Source organism: Ziziphus jujuba, chromosome 8, assembly GCF_031755915.1.
Source record: "Ziziphus jujuba cultivar Dongzao chromosome 8, ASM3175591v1".
Taxonomy (NCBI): Eukaryota; Viridiplantae; Streptophyta; class Magnoliopsida; order Rosales; family Rhamnaceae; genus Ziziphus; species Ziziphus jujuba.
In genome coordinates this window covers 5,701,116-5,720,395 of record NC_083386.1, presented here as the reverse complement: position 1 = coordinate 5,720,395, position 19,280 = coordinate 5,701,116, and the positions used below count along the sequence as shown (strand labels likewise).

The window sequence follows — 19,280 nt, the reverse complement described above, 5'->3', positions numbered from 1 at the left end:
GGTGATCGATGACCCCTGATGATGATGGAAAAGAACATATATAGTTGGAATATTTGGAGGCTGACAAGGAAAAAGAAAGTAAAAGTTGTGTGTGTGTGTGTGTGTGTGTGTGTCTGTAAGAGGCTAGAAAGTGGAGTGAACTTTCTAGTAGGAAATGACTCCCAGTTGATACGGGTCCCATATGAAAATTGAAAGGTGTAGAATTAGGAGGAGAACTTGGCCCTTGTTTTTCAGTTTTCATTCAAGGGTTTTAGTAGCAGTAGGTGGAAAACCATTGCAAATGGGCCATCCGTGCAACAGTGGACCATGTGGTGCAGTGTGATTGTTTTTCAGTATATATCACATAAAAAAAATAAATATAAAATTCATTATCAAAGAATTATCTTTTATGTATTCATTTATTCTTCCTGTGATGGAAGTATTTGAACAAGCAGTGGTTTGTTATCCCCAGTGACAGGAAAATCTATATTCACTTAGGATAATAATTGATTCCATGTTATATGTGGATCTACATACTCTTTGAGGATCACACAATATAAGTTAGTGTAGTATTGAACCTGTAAGTACTGTTGGTATTGCTCCATTGATGAGAAGAATTTTGGTCTCGGTTGTTGCTTGTTGGGTTCAAATTCAAATTAGGAGGAAGTACCCTAGTACTTACACATAGAGGGAGTGTATTTTTGTGGCTCTCACTTTCTAATTAGATTTTGGGAATTTGTAGGTAGGTATAATCCCTTAGGTTATGTAGATGAATTAGTCAACTTGAGATTTAGTATTTAAGGAATTGGGAATTTTTTTTCTTAATGCATACAAGTATTAACTCATTGAGACGTTTCATTTCAAATATTGGGAATAAAAAAGGACAAAAAAGTCAATCCATTTACAATAATTACGTAGTTAGGAAATCTCTAACTTTAAAAAATATTCATAATAAGTCCTAGAGTTGTAATATCCTTTTTTTTTTTTCTCAAAAAAATCATATTTCATTTTAGATTTTTAAATTTAAATTCAAATAATAATTAATAAAGCAACCAAGTAATAAACATTTGTCACATAAACATCCTAAGTTTAATTAGATTAAAGATTCTCAAAAAAGAAAAAACAAAAAAAAGAAAAAGAAAAAGATAGATCGATTCATATAATTTGTCCCAGTGTCATTCTCTTCCCCTATGTCTCATCACTTTTTTTTATTTTATATACATACTATATTTATTGAAGTATTTGTTTTTTTTGGTAAATATAATATATTGAAGTATTGATATAAGGGGACTACATGATTAGCAACATTACATGTCATAATTATAAAAAAAAAAAAAAAAAAAAAAAGAAAATGAGTGCGATAGAGCACTTAAGTTCAGTAATATTTATAATTAAAAACAATGCCAAGATGTAATACCCTATATTTATCCATTTATCAAAAATATTGTTTACCCTTATACATAAATTAGGAAAGAGAAGTGACATTATAAAATAATTAAAGTCTTGTAAATCTGAATTAATCTAATTATTGAGGCTTTGGGATAATCTTAATTTCTGAGGTAAAGATAAAATAATGAAGGGGATGATATTGACACATTTCGCCACCAATATTTTTTTTTATCATTTTCAGTTTCAATATATATTCCCTTTTTAATTGATGGCTGATGTTTTCTTAATTTTGTCTGCATGGAGACAGTTCTATACAATTATTAATTGAGCAATTGGACGAGACTAGTTCTTTCATAACACATTAGTGAAATTTGGATATCCATTTCATATGGAATCGGCACGCCCACGTGATTTGAAGTCGATTTATTTGGATATATAACTTTAGTTAAGATCGATGTTTTTCCAATTCAGCAAAAAATAAAAAATAAAAAAATACATGTTTTTCATAATAATTAATTAATAATATTTTCATATACAAACTCAAAAAATGAAAAAGTTTTTACTTTTTGAACTTAAAGTATACCCTTCAAAAGCTATAAAAACGAGGAAGGCCAAGGGCAGGGGAGGTGGGGAAGGGGCTAGAACCATATAACTAAGAGAGAAAGTAATATTTATATATATATATATATATATATATATATATATTATTTGCATTTTTTTTTTTTAACCATTATACAACAAATTGAATCATATCACGAGGTAAAGTGTTTTATCAAATCAATATTGCGAGGGACGTCAAAAGTGGTATAACTATTTTATATAGGAAATAAAAAGTAGCTATATTGCTATATAGCTAGATTGGTTAATAATTTAACCAAAGAGATCCACTACATTTCGTATAGGAGAAATAATGTTTGGCTGATAATTTAACCAAAGAGATCCACTACATCGCGTATAGGAGAAATAATGTTTGACTAATTAAAAAATTAAGACCATTATATCATGTGGCCATACAATATTCTCTCTCTCTCTCTCTCTCTCTCTCTATATATATATATATATGTGTATATATATATATATATATATAAATATATGCAATAACGTGTTCCGATCTTCTCCAGCCATTTCTTAACCAATTACTTGAAGTTTTTTTTTTTTTTTCAAATTATAAAAGCAAAAATAGAATTGTTTTAGTTAATATATAAAATGCAATGAATTGGTAAAATGATGCTAAAACAAGCTGGATAGATAAGGCCAAGTAGCTCTTGATTTGAGTTTTTGACTACCTTTTCCATTAATAGCTTCAGTATATATTAATTAAACAATATGAAATGAATACAAAGACATACAACCATATTAGTTAATTAAAATTTTTTCTGTCATTTTCTTGAGAAAGATAGAGAAAATTAACTCTTCACATATTATATATGTATATATATATATATATATATATGTATGCATGTATATCTATATATATACATTCCTTGCATAAACCAAACTTTGATCATGAACAAATGATCATCATTGAGAAGAAAAATTTTCTTATCTTTATTATTTATTTATTATGATCATCTTATTGTGCTTTTTACTATTTTTGATGATAATTAGTTTTATAAATTAGTATTTTAATACTTCACTCTTAAAGTCAAGCCCTGAGTGTCCACAAACATTTTCAGGGTACACCGACATACCAAATTTTTATGGTGGAGAGTTTATTTACTTATTTTTTAATAGGAAAGTTAAGAAAGAATATATCAAATATCAGCAGTGACAAATTTGATTTATAATTGTTACAAATCATCATATTCACCCTAATTAATAAGTAATATAAAAGGTTACTTTTCATATTTTTTTTTTTGAGGTGCATTTAATATATTATTTCTACATATATATGATTCAATCTTTATCCCATAAAAATTGGGGTAGGCATCATCACGAAAAATTGCCTTATGGTATCAACTATGTGGACTTTTCATGATCTGACTGACTTTTGCAACATTTTCTACAACACTTTTTTTTTTCTTTTTTTTTTATTTTATAAAAACCCCAATATTTGCTTATCTTTCTAAATTGCAATCATAAGTTTGATGTTTGTTTTCTTCCACCAACTATATTAAAAAGACCCTTTTACTCGGATTGTAAACCACTAACCCAAATAAAAATCTACTATTTATTCTATAAAGAAGTATTATATATATATATATATATATATATATATATATGTATAATGTATATATATAAGATAGAGATTGAGCTTATTTACCAAAAAAAGATAGAGATAGAGGAAATTATTATTGCACCAGAAAAATCCATGTGTCAAAGTATGTACCGAAACGCCCAAAAAGGCTTTGCCTTGCCCATATAAAAGGGACCCCATATGCCCTAAATCCTACAACTTCATCAAACTCTATCAGCTTCTTCAATTAACCTCTCAAACCTTCCTTAATTTCAACCATTTCTACTGCATATATATATATAGAGAGAGAGAGATCAACAAACATTATATCAATCTTGAAGAACCATGGATAGGTCTTTAACCCCAGTCAATGGCTATGAATCATTCAGCTCCAAGAAGGTCTCCTCTAGAGGTGGCTGGAATGCTGCAATTTTCATCATTTGTAAGATTTTCTTCTCCCTTCTATGAACTTATAATACACACACACACATATATACACATACACAGTTCATTTTTACTAGGTGTTGTCGTTTATATTATGCTGAACATCAGCATCCTATTACAGATAATAAAATTAAATTAATTCATATATTATATGGTATATATGTGCATGCAGTTGTTGAGGTGGCAGACCGGTTTGCCTACTATGGGATAGCCGGAAACCTGATCATGTACCTCATAAATGTTCTTCACCAACCAATCTCCACCGCCGCCAAGAACGTCAACTTATGGGTCGGCGTCTCCTCGATCTTCCCTCTCATCGGAGGCTTGGTCGCCGACTCTTTCCTCGGTCGCTTCAACACCATTGTTCTCTCTTCCGTCATTTATCTCATGGTATACATACATACATACATATATATATATATATATATATATATATATATATATATATGCATACATATACAATACATGAAATATAGAGAGCTAAAATGCTTTGAGAAATATTGATTGTGGTAGGGAACGGTTATGCTTAGCTTATCAGTGTCAGCGATTCCTATGCATATTCGGAAGACAGTTTTCTTCGTAGCGCTTTACATCTTATCGGTTGGCGAAGGAGGCCATAAGCCTTGCGTTCAGACTTTCGCCGCCGACCAGTTCGACGAGGACTCGCCGGAGGAGAAACAAGCCAAAGCCTCATTCTTCAACTGGTGGTATTTAGGGATAGTATTTGGCTCCTCCACCGCCATTCTACTTGTCATTTACATTCAGGTAACAACAACATGTGACTATTTTGATCATATCAGACAATCCTAACCATATAAAATAACTTCTAATAATATGAATATTTGTATAGGACAATATTAGTTGGGCATTGGGATTCTGGATGTTGACGGCAGTGCTAGCCGTGGCACTGGCATTATTTCTGGTGGGAATCAAGAGATACCGGAGGCAGGTTCCGGTGGGCAGCCCCATGACTTCGGTGGCACAGGTGATCGTGGCGGCCGCTAGGAAGTGGTGCGTGGATGAGACGCGCGGGCGTTTTGGGATCTATTATGGGGATCATGAAAGGGATGGGACCCTGGTGAAGGGTCAACCGGGTGCTTACATTTTGGGCCGTACCAGCCAATTCAGGTACGTGTCAATTCCATCAGTTACTAGTTCATGGTCAACTTAGTGGAAATAATTTTTGAAACATGGAAAAAATTACCCAAAAATGGGAATAATATTTTATGATAGTCCAGGAGCAATGTAACCGAAAAAATGAAAATAAATAATTGGGTCCCACTGCCACTGTTCATTATGTATTCACTGTGTGTATATGAAGTTTCAATTATTGTTTGATAAAATTTAGATTAAATGTATAAATATCATATTGGTTAGTTCATAAGTAGTGCTACAAACACTTGCTACAGTAAAGTAATTAATTGATAAGAGGTTTTTTTTTTTTTTTTCTTTTCCCCAAAACAATATTTGAATTTTACATTTTAAAATAATATGATATGTACGATGGAATGGATATCCAATAAATATATTATATTTGTGAACTTTAAAAGTATAGATATTACATATTATGAAATTAAATTCACTATTTTTTATATTTAATATGAAATACTGTCAGAGACATTAAATAAATATATCAAATAATCTTATAATATTTGTGATGATTAAAAGTATACATATTATAGATTGTGAAATTAAATTCATTAATTTTTCATATATACATAACGGATCTCAACAACGTGATATTATAGGAGTGTGATATTTTAAAATACCCACATGTTATTAATAAAAATTTGGTATAGAATATATCACATGGATGATGCATCATGAATTATGAGGTAATAATTTTTATATAAATAAAAGTTGAGAAGAAAATAAAAGTAAGAAATATATGGGTCATGTATATTTGTTAGTTTCTGTCTCAAAATATGTGATATGAGGTGGGCACATGGTTGGGAATGGAAACTGGTTAACCCACTCAAAACTACTGTGATGACCAAGGCCATGTGAAACATGGCCTTTTTTTGTTTGTTGGGGGGGGGGGGGGGGGGGCGAAGGTCTAGTCCCTTTTTTTTTTTTTTTTTCATTATTTACTAAATTCCACAAGCTTTAAATGTTCATTTAATTCTTGTCCCTCCAAAAAAGAAAAAATAAAATAAAAGTTAAAAAAAAAAAAAAAAAAAAACCTACGTAGCCAAATGCAATGAGTGATGACCTTAACCAGTTGTTATATGTCAGCTTTGTTTGTGTCCCTTCTATCCTTTTGGCATTTCACTATCCTTCACTTTTCATTATCCCACTTTGAAACCAAAACAATATTCCTTTGACAATTATTTATGCACTTCTTTCTTTTCGCGCTTTTTGAAGTCATTGATCCATAGAAAACAACCAAATTCAATATAGTGTCCAACCTATCTTTTGCTTTTCCAAAATTATTAAACTAATAAGTTAAAAAAAAAAGTGAATATTTTGATTTATTGTTTGTCCTAACAAATAAAGTTAATCAACACTTTCTTTAGTACTATGTTTAAGATATATTTTTTTAAAATCCTTTAATCGTTAATCATATGAAGATAATAGATATTATATCGACATTATATGCTCTGTTATTTCCAATAATTGTACATTAATTCATCAAATAATATAAAGATTATTAGAATAATTATCTTTGTTCTATGAGTGTTCTATTAATACCCTTTTATGTAAATGTGAATATATATTTTTGCGTAGTAGTTTAATTTACTTTTTTGACCATTAACTAATTGTTCAAATTAATTATAGATTCTTAGACAGAGCAGCAATCATAGACAACCTTGATGCATCAAGAGAAACAAGAAATCCATGGAGGCTATGCTCACAAAGCCAAGTAGAGGAAGTGAAGCTTGTCATTCGTCTCATCCCCGTATGGCTGAGTTGCTTGATGTTCAACGTAGTCCAAGCTCAGCTTCACACCTATTACACCAAGCAAAGCAGCACAATGATCAGGTCAATTGGACACTTCCAGCTCCCGCCGGCAATACTCCAAAGCCTCGTTGGCCTGACCATCCTCATCGCCGTTCCCGTCTACGACAAACTTTTCGTTCCCTTTGCTCGAAAATTCACCAAACACCCATCAGGCATAACAGTCCTACAAAGAATTGGGGTTGGCCTATTCCTCTCGATACTCAACATGGTTGCCTCAGCGCTAGTAGAGGCCAAAAGGGTCAAAATTGCAGGAGAGCACAATCTCTTGGACAATCCCAAAGCTATAGTGCCAATAAGAGTTTGGTGGCTATTCCCACAATACATGATATGTGGATTGTCTGATGCATTCACAGTGGTTGGGCTTCAAGAATTGTTTTATGACCAAATGCCAGAGTCAATGAGGAGCTTAGGAGCAGCAGCATATATAAGCATTGTTGGAGTTGGGAATTTCTTAAGCAGTTTTATTATAACAATAGTGCAAGAAATAAGCTCTAAGCATGGTGAGGAATGGCTTGGGAACAATTTTAATAGGTCACATCTTGATTACTTCTACTGGTTATTGGCAGGGTTGAGTGGCTTGTTTTTGTGCGTTTATGTTTGGGTTGCGAAGGGTTTTGTGTATAAAAAAGTTGAAGGGCAAGAAACTCAGAAGGAGAAAGAGTTGAGTTCCAATGTATGAGATTTAGAGGGGTTAGTATTGTGGTGTTTTACCAATTAGATTTGATGTAGAAAAACAAAGCTCTGTGGACTCTATGGATATGCAATTAGCTCTACTAGCAGGTAAACTACAAGTAAAATGTTCAAATATATATATATATATATATATACACATATTAAAATGTGTATATATGCATATATATTGGTTTTAGTGTTGGACTAGCTAATTGATTAAGTGGGAGTTGTTCAGTACATGTGTAAGGAAATGATATATATTAGAGTATTATGGCTTTTGTGTTTTCAATTGACGAAACTCTGCTTATATAATAACTTAATAATAGGCAAACCCTATGTCATATACAAATTAACCGTTTTTCTTTTAAACCTTTTTAATGAAGTATTGATATATTTTCATTAATAAACCGAACCCCTTTGATCAATAAAACTGTTTAATGGGATCCCAACAATCTCTTAAAGTATATTAAAGCAACTGAAAAATTACACATTCAGTCATATCATAAACCACATTTACATACTAGAGTTATATGAAAATCATTTACATTAAAAAAAAAAAAAAAGTCCTAATGATTCATGATTCATGTATGTACACCAAACATTATCCATAACAAATGCAAATTTAGTCACAGCTTAACATTTCCTCCATAGAGTGCATCTTTTTATTAACTTATGATTAACAGTAGAAAAAGAAAACGTTGTAATTAACTAATACCGTTCTATATGGTAATTAAGCTACCATATAATCATTCTGTTTAATCGAGATCGGTCAAAATGAAAATGACCATTAGTTCAATAATTGGTCAATGTTCATATTACAAATGTTAAATTTCATTTTCTTTTTTATTACTCTTACCTTTAGACAATAATATAATATAAGTTCGAATCCCCATTTTCAGATGGGGAAAAAAAAAAAATTGATATATGAAATATAAACATGTATTAAGGAGAAACATAAAAGATTGGGTTAGAACGTTTTACCAAATCTCAAACTGAAGTTCATGATTATCATATATATACTTTACATATGTAGCCCAAATTTCAGTGATAAATGAGAGCTAATAAGTACTTTTGTTCGCTACAACGACCTGATTCTTCAAAGCACATGTGGTAGGACTCCCAGCCTAGAGCACTTTCAAAGCAATAATCAATATGCATTTATCCATACACAAATTACACTTTTTTGTAGTGAAAAGGGTTTGGAACACCCTAAACTAGGCATCAATTTATGATGGAGGAATAACAAGAGGTGGTGAAAATGGAGTAGGAAGAGAATAGGTGATGATTATCTGCTTGTACTAAAATATTTTTGTCAATCACTATGACTAATATTCCCATTATCATAATTATTAGCTTTGCTTTGCTAATTATGTAATCCATAATTATTCTAATTAATTTGTCACTTCTGTAAATTATATAGTATATATAAGATAAAATGCAGTTAATAGAGTTTCTAACTATCATATATATGGGTGTTTTTATTTTTTTATTTTATTTTATTTTATTTCTTTGCAAGTGCTAATAATTAATCAAAGTTTTAGAATTTCGTTAACTTTTGGTCAAAATAGCACTTTTGACTAGCCTAGCCCAGCCTTTCAACCAACACAAGGACAAGGGTTACTTTTCCTTTTATATTTTTATTTTTCAGTTTTACCTTTTTATTTTATATGAAGGGATAGTTTTGCTGGAAAAAAAAAGCCAAAAATAAAGTGCCTGATGTATAATGCACTTCTAATTTTTTGACCAAGGACTCTGTTAGTAACTTTTTATATTTTTTCATAAAAGGAAAACTTTTTATATTTCCACATTTATGTATAGAAAATGTATAATAATATACACATGTCAATTACAGTTAATTGATTGTATTTACACAAAAGATGATAATATTCAGATTTCAAATATATACGAAATAAAAAGTATTAAAATTGTAATAAAAATAAAATCTGGAAGGATATTTTATACAGTTTCTGAAAATGCAAAGACATTTCTATGAAAAAGGAAAAATGAAAAAAAAAAAAATTGGGTTCTCAGTTGTCACAGTAATTTTCCCCATTTTGTTTTATTTTCTTTATATAGCAACAATGAAAACGAAGTCGATTTTCACCCAAAAATGAAAGAAAGAAAACGAGGTCGTTTAATCCAACCCGAAGTCCGAACCGTTTTTCAATTCTTCCTTCCTGGGCTGGAAAACAGTGTGGAAATCTGAGACTGAGAGGCTCACTGCTACGCTCTTCTTCTTCCTTCTTCTTCTTCTTTCAGCTACTCGCTGCTTCTTCTTCTTCCTACTCTCTCTGCCTCTGCATTTGTCTTTTTCTTCTTCTTCTTCATCTCCTCTTTCTTTCTAGCTCTTCTTCTTCTTCTTCTTCTTCGATTTCCATTCGCACCCAAAATAATGTTTTCGTTTTGTATTTGGGTTTGGTTCTATGCTAAAAATTAACCCCAAAAATAAATAAATAAACCACCAGCGTTTTTTCCCTCCCTTTACCCACTCTGCTTCCGCATATACCCAAAAAAAAAAAAAAAAAAAGAAAAAAAAGAAAAAAAAAGAACCAAATTGGAAGTCTCTTGAAAATCTCTATTCCGGGGTATGAATCAATTGAAGGGTGGTCGTGAATTTCTCATACCCTTTTGAATTTCGCTTTTTGTCCCGCGTTTTCTCATCCTATTTTCTCTACCCAAAATATTTTTGGAGGGGATTTTTTTGGGTTTAGGGTTTTGCATTCGGCGGTTTTTTATTTTTATTTTATTTTTGTTTTTGCTCTGAACTAGGATTAGGGTTTTCTCTTTCTGTCTCGCTCTCATTGTTGGGGGATTAGGGTTGTGTTTGATAAGATGATGTACGGTGAGCCTCAGCAGCAGCAGCAGCAACAGCAACAAGGTGGAGATTTTCACAGGGGTCCACAACCACCTCCGCAGCCTCAAATGATGCGCCAGCCGTCTGCTTCTTCAACTAATATGGCTCCTCCGGAGTATCACCACCCCTCTGCCCCTGCTCCTCCTATTCCTCCTTACGATGGTATGGTACCTTTTAAGGCTGTTATGCCTTCGTTTTTATATTTTATTATATTTATTATTCCGTTTGGTTACTGGGAAAGTCGAGGGAAAGAGAAAGGAAGTGAAAAGTAAGGATTTTGAAACAGAAGATTATTTAGTTACTTTCCCTGAGTCAAACATATAAAATGCCAAGGCATTGTTACTACCCTTTTTTTTTTATTTTTTTATTTTTTTTAAGTTTATAATTGGATTCTGAGTTTTGGAAAGTATAAATTTTGCAAAGCATTTTTCTGTTTGCAAGTTACACTTGCCAGAGGAAAAAAAAAAAAAATAGGGCCGACAGTTGAGGGTCACACGGAGTAGCCAATAATCTTGGATGCCATTGACTGTAAAGTATAAGCATGTATAATATAATTTTTGAGCCTTTTGGTGCATTTATCAGCATTATAGGATTACATGGCTTAGAGACCACCTTGTTCTGTATAATTGCATTTGAACTTCAATAAAGTCTTTTTTTTTTTAATTTTTTAAGGTTCAATAGAAAAAGAAATATCAGTCTGAAAACGGCCCGGAAACCTCCATTCATTTTTTGGTTCATATATTGAAAATTCAAACCTCCATTCATTTTTTGGTTCATATATTGAAAATTCGATACTTATTCGTCTATTATGTTGATCTAAGTTCCATATTTGAGAGAGGTCCATACGTTCAGGACAATAGTGGTAACTTTGTAACCTGTTAATAAATAATAGAGTGATGGTTAAGGTGTAAGGTGTAAACTTATGAACATTTTTTTTCCTTGTAGAATATATTAGTAAAATTATGGCATGCATGATGCCGATAAGATCTATTGTTTGAGAAGTAGCAAATGTTTGTTGCAGCCCATGGTGACAATTTTGCTGGAAAAAGGAGAAAGCTTACCCAGAGGAGGGCAGTTGATTACACTAGCACAGTGGTACGATATATGCAGGTAATGTTTATAGTATGCTTCAATCATTTTTCTTAAGTAGCATCATCATTTAGAATCCTTGCCTTTTGGCTCTTCATTCCTCCTGTCACTCAAGTCATCAACATTGTCGAATGGATTGTATATTACATGTAAAGGACAGGGTGGGAATTTTGCACTTAAGTTTATATTGGCATCCATTTCCTCACACATTGTGTGCCACAAAAATGCGTCCAGCTTAAAATTTTTGCTGACTCCCATGATATGTGTTGTAGTTTGCAGTGGTACTTCATTCTTTGGAGAATTGACTAATGTTATGAGTCTGTTTTGATGGTTCTAAAGGTGTATGTTGTGTCTCTATTTTTGCAGGTTCGAATGTGGCAGCGGGATTTGAGGGATCGGACTGTATTGCAAGCTACACCAGCAGCTGCAATTGATGTCAGTAACCAATTGCTAATGTTATGTTAACTCTTGCTAATTTGAACATGGTAGCATCTTGGTAGTCAAATATTTTCCAATTACTGTTTTGTTTATCCCTTATATTATGTTGATCTTTGTTGTAGATGTTGCCAACAGTTGCGTATTCAGATAATCCATCTACTAGCTTTGCTGCAAAGTTTGTTCATACCTCTTTGAACAAAAACCGTTGTTCAATAAATCGGGTTTTGGTAAGTTAATAAATAGACCTCTAAGAACTAATCCAAATTAATTTTATTTGAAAATCCTTTGTTTAGAGATGGGCGCATTGGATTTTAGGACCTACTTTTCAATTTTATTATCAGATGTCGGGTGGGGGGTGGGGAGTAAAATCTAGTTTGCTTGACTGAGATCAGACCGGTTAGATTGTACACCTAATTTATAATTTAGATCTGAGTAATTTTGTTTTAGATTGCATTTTTGATGTGGTACATTTATTTTTGATCTGTAGTATCATATGAACCCTGCTTACTTTTGATATTTGGCTTCCTTCTGTTGTTTTGGGGGATTAATGCAAGGTCCTTTCATCGGTTGCACACAGATTTTAAAAATGCTATCAACTTCTCTACTTTTTGATGGTTATGTGGCATTTAGATTCAGTTAGCTTCGTTAATTTTTGTGACACTTGATCATATTTGGTTGAGCTATTCTAATTATAATGTTTGCTGACTCCTTGCTTTTTCAAAGTGGACTCCTACAGGGAGACGCCTTATAACAGGCTCTCAAAGTGGCGAATTCACTATCTGGAATGGACAATCATTTAATTTTGAAATGATTCTTCAGGTAGACAATTCTAGAGGATATTCATCATCTTATTTAATTGGATAGTGCAAAGTAAGGCTTATAATTTCTTTTCTCTTTTTTCCTATGTGGAGGCGCATGATCAAGCAATTAGGTCTATGGTGTGGAGTCACAACGACAACTGGATGGTCTCTGGTGATGATGGGGGTGCAATCAAGTATCATATCTGTTTGGAGCTTCTTGTTGTCCTCACTACCGATTGTTTATAATTTTTGTTGAATGAAAAACTAATAGTTTTAATATTTATTTTTTGTACATATGGGAGTACCTTTTAGGTATTGGCAGATCAACATGAATAACGTGAAGGCCAATAAATCTGCTCATAAAGAATCAGTTCGGGACTTGAGGTAGCTATTGATAGTTTTGTGTATGGGCATTCTTCACATGGCATGCCATAATCGACTTTTTGAACAGTTTTTGTAGGACAGACTTGAAATTCTGTTCCTGTTCTGATGATACTACTGTTAAAGTCTGGGACTTTGCACGGTGCCAAGAAGAACGCTCTTTAACTGGTAAAGTGCTTTGAATACAAAGGAGATGTGAAAATAAGTTTTATGATTTTGGGTAGCCTTTTGCAAGCACTGTACCAACAGTTTACTGGTTCCTTAGTTCTTGTCTGGCTTCATCTCTAATTGCAATGACTTTCCTTTGATTTCTTCATCATTATACATACCTGAAACCTATATCTATGAATGCATATGGCTTCTCAATTATCACTTCGTATGTCATTTTTCTTCTCAACTTTGACATGATTTTTTCCTGTCAGCAAAGCCATAGACAACTATTGGTGGGGTGATTGAAAAAGGGCATAGTTGCTTATGATATAGTGGAAAACTGTATGTAATTTGTCGCTTACCAATCACCAATCACTATAATATGAAGATTGTTTCCACTGTGTCATATTTTTTGTGAATGCATACATATCACACACACGCATACATAGATGATAGATATATCTATCTGTGTCTTCTGTGTTTTCATGATTTCTTATCACTTTCTTTTTTAATTTTTTTTGTTTTTTACCTGTATTAGTATTTGATATTTCATTTTCCAATATTTTGATGAAATGAATAAAATTCTTATGAATGATTTTTGCATGACCTTTAGGTACAAGATTACATCTTAGTGTAAATTTTATGATTCCTTTGTGTTTATGATCCCTAGCATCCTTTGTGCAGCTTAATAGTTGACTGTGATTAAAGTTTAGCCATGGTTGCATGAAATATTTCTTCTGTTTTAAGATTACGATAATCTGAGGCTTTTAGTAATGTCCCTTGTGCTTTTTGTTTGCTAATTGCACGTGAAGTAACTATAGAATTCCTATGTGTGCTTTGAACTCAGGCAGGCCACGGGTGGGATGTGAAGAGTGTTGACTGGCATCCGACAAAGTCTTTATTAGTTTCAGGTGTTATTTCAAGAACTCAATGGTGAAGTTATATGATATGGTCTTTCTGTGGGTTGTCATTTTGATACTTATCCTTTTATTATTGGTCTCTACTTAGGTGGAAAAGACAACCTTGTCAAACTTTGGGATGCTAAAACAGGGAGAGAACTATGTTCATTGTGAGTATAAAGATGTTCATATTTAAGTTATGCTAGTTACTTAACTGAATTCTTTGAGAAGTTGTGCTTGCTTCTTGCAGTCACGGCCACAAAAATGTTGTGCTTTGTGTCAAATGGAACCAAAATGGTAACTGGTTGCTAACTGCATCAAAAGATCAAATCATCAAGGTGTGTAACTTAAAACTATTTTCCTGTGATGCATTCACATTTCATCAATATAAATGTTGATATTTTCCTATCAATGACTTTAGTTTTACATCTAATTTTTCAGCTTTATGACATAAGGGTCATGAAGGAGCTTGAATCTTTCCGTGGACATCGAAAAGATGTGACTGGTTAGTAACATTTTTTTCTCCTTAATCGTGCTTGACACAAGGAAGATTGTGTTGACGCATGATATTATTTGTTATGTTTGATCCTTCAACGCAGTTTGCAGTATGGCTGCTTTTGTAAAGGTTTTAAATTTATATAAACCTAGTTTTTGTGAAGTTCCTTTCTTCGACGTAGTTTGCAGTAGGTCTGCTTTTGTAAAGTTTGTATATTTATATAAACCTAGTTTTAGTAAAGTTCCTCCTTTTTATTTGCTATGCTTGCACTGGGTTTGAGCCAATACTGTTTGCAACTTTTTTCTTTTATATTTGCTTATGCTTCTTTATATGAGTATGCAAACTTATGGTTTTTTGCTTTTTCATTTTTTATTAGCTTTGGCTTGGCATCCCTTTCACGAAGAATATTTTGTCAGTGGGAGTTTTGATGGATCTATTTCCCATTGGCTTGTTGGGTACGTTATTTTCATGTTTTTTAACCACATCAAGATCCTCTATGCGAAAAAAGTGAAAGGAAAAAGTAGGGAAAGAAAAGACAAGTACCCAAGTAGAATCATTTCCTCCTTTTTGAATTGGATGACTTACACATATTGGTAGCTTCCAACCTAATTATAAGGAGATACATTGACTATTATAGAAAATTCTCTTATAGAATCAAGATATTGGGGTAAAACACAAGAGGAGAATAAGAATTAGTGTAAAATGCATGATATGTGCTAGTATAATCATAAACCTTTAAGATGCTCTAATATGAAATTTAATTGTATAATTGTTTAATGAGGTCTTGAAAAACTGAAATCGTATTAGAGATACATATGTTGTTTCTGAGAATGGTGTATTATTTGTCATGAAGAAGTTGGGTAAATTCCCCTTACAAATGAGATAAAGGTGTGTGGATGGACAGTAAAAAAATTTCTCTCTTTTCGAGTTTCATCTTTAAAGCAAAAGTAGTAATCTATCATTTTCTTTTTAAGGGTCATTGTGATACATTGTGTCATTCCATGCTGGAGTTTGAAAGTAGTTTTGAAAGGTCATCAAAATTTTTCTGATGCACAGGCATGAAGTTCCCCAAGTAGAAATTCCCAATGCCCATGACAACAGTGTTTGGGATCTTGCATGGCATCCTATTGGATATCTTCTTTGCAGGTAAACTTAATTTTTATTTTTTGACCACCTTATCTGCTTAGTTCATTTCCTTTTTCCTTTTTCTTTTCTTTTTTCTTTTAAATTAAATATTTTATTATTTAGAGAGATCTCCTCAATTGTTTGTTATTTCTTGTTTATATATAAGTGAACAATAAACGATTAAAGTTTATGTTATGATTATATTCACTTGTTCCAACTCATTTTGTCTGTATAATTGTTGATCTTTGTTAAGGACATGGAATTGGTTTCTTAGCTGGTCAGAAACCTGATTCCTTCCTTGTATGCTTTGTGTTAAGGATGTTATGAAGTTGGTGTCGTATGCCAATGCATACTAAAAAAGTAAAATAAAATTATAGTGAGGATCACAACATGCAGCTGAGAGATTTTTAAGTAGTTTGAATGTTAATGTAAATGCAAACATTCTCTTAGGTTTGTCAGAAACCCAGGTAAATATCTGAATTTTAAGACTCTATACAGCTATTATATATTTTCATGTTTACAAGGTAGTATCCTTGCTATATCATTGTTCAATAATTTTGATCCCTTCATTTGATAATCTTGTGTGGTTCTTCTGCAGTGGTAGCAATGATCACACAACAAAGTTTTGGTGCAGAAATAGGCCAGGAGACACAACTCGTGATAAATTTAACATGGGTCAGAACCAAGGTTGGCATCCTGCTATCTTTATTAAAATGTTGATAGTTTTATATGGCCTTTTTTCTTTTTGAATATAACATTTCAGGTTTTAATAATTTCAAGTTTGATTTATGAAATAGCATGAACCCTTGAGGAGTTTATTGTTGTTTCTTAGAAGATTATTGTTAAGTTGCTGATACATCGGGGCATTTATGCTTACATGTTTTGCTCTTACAAATCTCTAGACTTCTATAGGAGAAAAATGCAAAAGGAACTAGATATACCGACAAACAGTAGATTTGTAGTTTCCAGTTGATGTAGATATGGTTAAACTTGGAGGTAAGATTTTCCATAACCGTAAACATTTCTCTTTGTTTCAGGTTATGGTGAGCAAAATCCTGCTTTTTCTGGTCGCTTACCTGGTAATTTTCCAGCATCGGATGGGCCAACAACTCCTGGACCATTTCCTCCTGGGTTGGCTAGAAATGAGGGAACGATTCCTGGTGTTGGAGTTGCTATGCCACTATCTATCCCATCACTTGACACATCAATTCAGGGTGAGCAAAAGCCACCTCATCAAGTTTCAATGCCTTTGGGGGCTCCTCCTCTTCCACCTGGCCCTCATCCCTCCCTCCTTGCTGTCAATCAGCAACAACCATATCAACAAAACCCTCAACAGATTCCACAACAACAACATCAACAACACCAAGGACACCCACAACAAATGCAACCTGTGCCTATGCCACCTCCAAATATGCCACAGCTACAGCCTCCCCATTTGCCCTTGCTCCAACATCCGCATTTACCTCGTCCCCCACCCCAGTTGCCCCAACTTGGTATGCCTTCATCTATGCCATCTTCCATGCCTGGATCTATGCCTATGCCCTCATCAGTTCCCTCATCACTTCCTATTCAAATGCCTGGTCCAATGGTATGATTATTGAACACAATTTATATTGTTTAATGTCTTGTTTCCATCTTCTTGTAGTCGAAGAATTTATAATTGATAACATTTGTTTTGGACATTAGGGGATGCAAGGTGCAATGAATCAGATGGTTCAACAAATGCCTCAAGGTCATTTTATGGGCATGAACCCAATGCATGGAGGATCCTCTGCAGGAGCGCCTCCTCAGGTTGGGGGTTTTCCTAATGGCATGCAAAACATGCAGGGTCCTTCGAATACAGGTGGACCCCCAATGTATCCACAGGGTGGTGCTTTCAACCGGGGACAAGCCGGACAAATGCCAATGATGCCTGGGTATAATCACTACCAGGTAAGACACAAGCTTCTTTTTATTGCTTTTATGCACATTGCTTGTTATGTGAGCAATTTTGGAATTTAGCATAATTGTTTGTATGCTAGGTATAAATTTCAAGCTTTCCTCTAAATTTATTTACAAACATGAGTTTGATTTGGCTCTTGCATTGCTTTGTAGAGGGAATTTGGGCCCCTTTAAAAGTCAAATCTCTAATTTCCTTTGTTACATCATCAAAAGTTAATGCATTGTTTTCTTGCTTACTGTAGTCCACTAATCAATCTGGGATGCCACAACCTCCGCCGCAAGGACCACCTCACGGTCAGCTACCTCAGTAGAGAATTAACTGCAATCATAGGGGCTGCCAGCCATGGCCAAAATAGGAAATTTCTTAATCTCTGAACAACTTTTATCAATGTATATCTACAAATTTTTGTTTACTTTTAGCTGTAGTTGTATGTATTTGGCATAGTGACTTATTGAGGATACTTTTGGTGAGCGTAGAATTAGTAGTCTAGGATTTTGTATTCTAAATAGGGATTATCATCAATTTAGTTCTTTTGGTTTTGTTGTGTCACTTGGGACTGGTATTGGAGATGGTGAATTTTGGCTTTCTACAACAGATTTAAATTTGAAAGTGGTCAATTATGCGAGAACTATATTGCAATGGGCTTAGCTGTATACAAAACTATTTATCAATTGATTTAGCAAGTAACGTAATGCTATTTTATTTGTTTGTATTGATTTCCATTTATCATTTTAAAGGATTGCTTATTCATATTTAATTTATATCATTTTCTCTAATAAAGTAATGCCACATTAATCGGTAAAATAACTTTGTAAAAGAATTTGGTGTAAGTGTTATCTATTGCTTTTTAAAAGTGTTAACGTTTTATAACATGATCCAGGCCATTAAATTAATCTAATCCAATAGGGCAGATTTTTTTTTTTTTCTCTTCCCAAGAAACCCGTAGATATCTTATCTGTGATTTTTTCATGACACAATGTCGGCCATTAAATTAATCTATACAATGTTGCCTTTTTTTTTTTTTTAATAATCCTTAAATATCTCATAGTCAAACACTTCATTTTTTTTTTTTTATCTCAATTATATAATTCACTTAACAATTGTATTTTATTAATTTATTCTCTCATTTCATATTTTTGTTAATTTATTTTTAATTCTAAAATCATAAAAACAAATTAATCCTCGTTAATGGCTGATAGAAATATTTCCAATTTAATAATGATGACATGAACACAACTATAGCTTTTGGATTTAGCTCAATGGTAAAAATCATTAAGAATATATCTTCAAATTTTAGGTCCAAACTTTGATTTGGATGGAACTTTCTCCTCCTAAAATGTCATAAATTTAATATTGATAAAAAGGACAAAAAAAAAAAAAAGGAAAAAAAGAAAACTTTTTGATTCAATTATTGACATGGCACAACTTGGTTAATCCAAACTTTAGTCATCCATTCCAAAAATGATAGAGAAATGGAGAAGATCC

The 19,280-nt window shown here is 32.8% G+C and overlaps 2 protein-coding genes across 2 annotated transcripts; both read left to right on the top strand.

The window, feature by feature from the left end:
* The first annotated feature begins 3,653 nt into the window (after positions 1-3,653).
* On the top strand, positions 3,654-7,905 carry LOC107412958 (protein NRT1/ PTR FAMILY 5.4). The gene is made up of 5 exons (XM_016020807.4): positions 3,654-3,986; positions 4,161-4,378; positions 4,502-4,753; positions 4,839-5,116; positions 6,767-7,905. Exons 1-5 carry the CDS (start codon positions 3,890-3,892, stop codon positions 7,626-7,628), a joined length of 1,707 nt encoding a protein of 568 aa, XP_015876293.2. The 5' UTR covers positions 3,654-3,889; the 3' UTR covers positions 7,629-7,905.
* A 1,905-nt stretch (positions 7,906-9,810) lies between these two features.
* On the top strand, positions 9,811-18,511 carry LOC107412959 (flowering time control protein FY). Its single transcript, XM_016020808.4, has 18 exons — positions 9,811-10,637; positions 11,497-11,585; positions 11,931-11,999; positions 12,125-12,229; positions 12,726-12,821; positions 12,914-12,996; positions 13,115-13,186; positions 13,254-13,351; positions 14,185-14,244; positions 14,342-14,402; positions 14,483-14,570; positions 14,674-14,737; positions 15,105-15,183; positions 15,785-15,874; positions 16,452-16,540; positions 16,891-17,441; positions 17,540-17,785; positions 18,037-18,511. The coding sequence occupies exons 1-18, from the start codon at positions 10,454-10,456 to the stop codon at positions 18,103-18,105; spliced, it is 2,193 nt and encodes a 730-aa protein (XP_015876294.3). The 5' UTR covers positions 9,811-10,453; the 3' UTR covers positions 18,106-18,511.
* Positions 18,512-19,280: the final 769 nt, after the last annotated feature.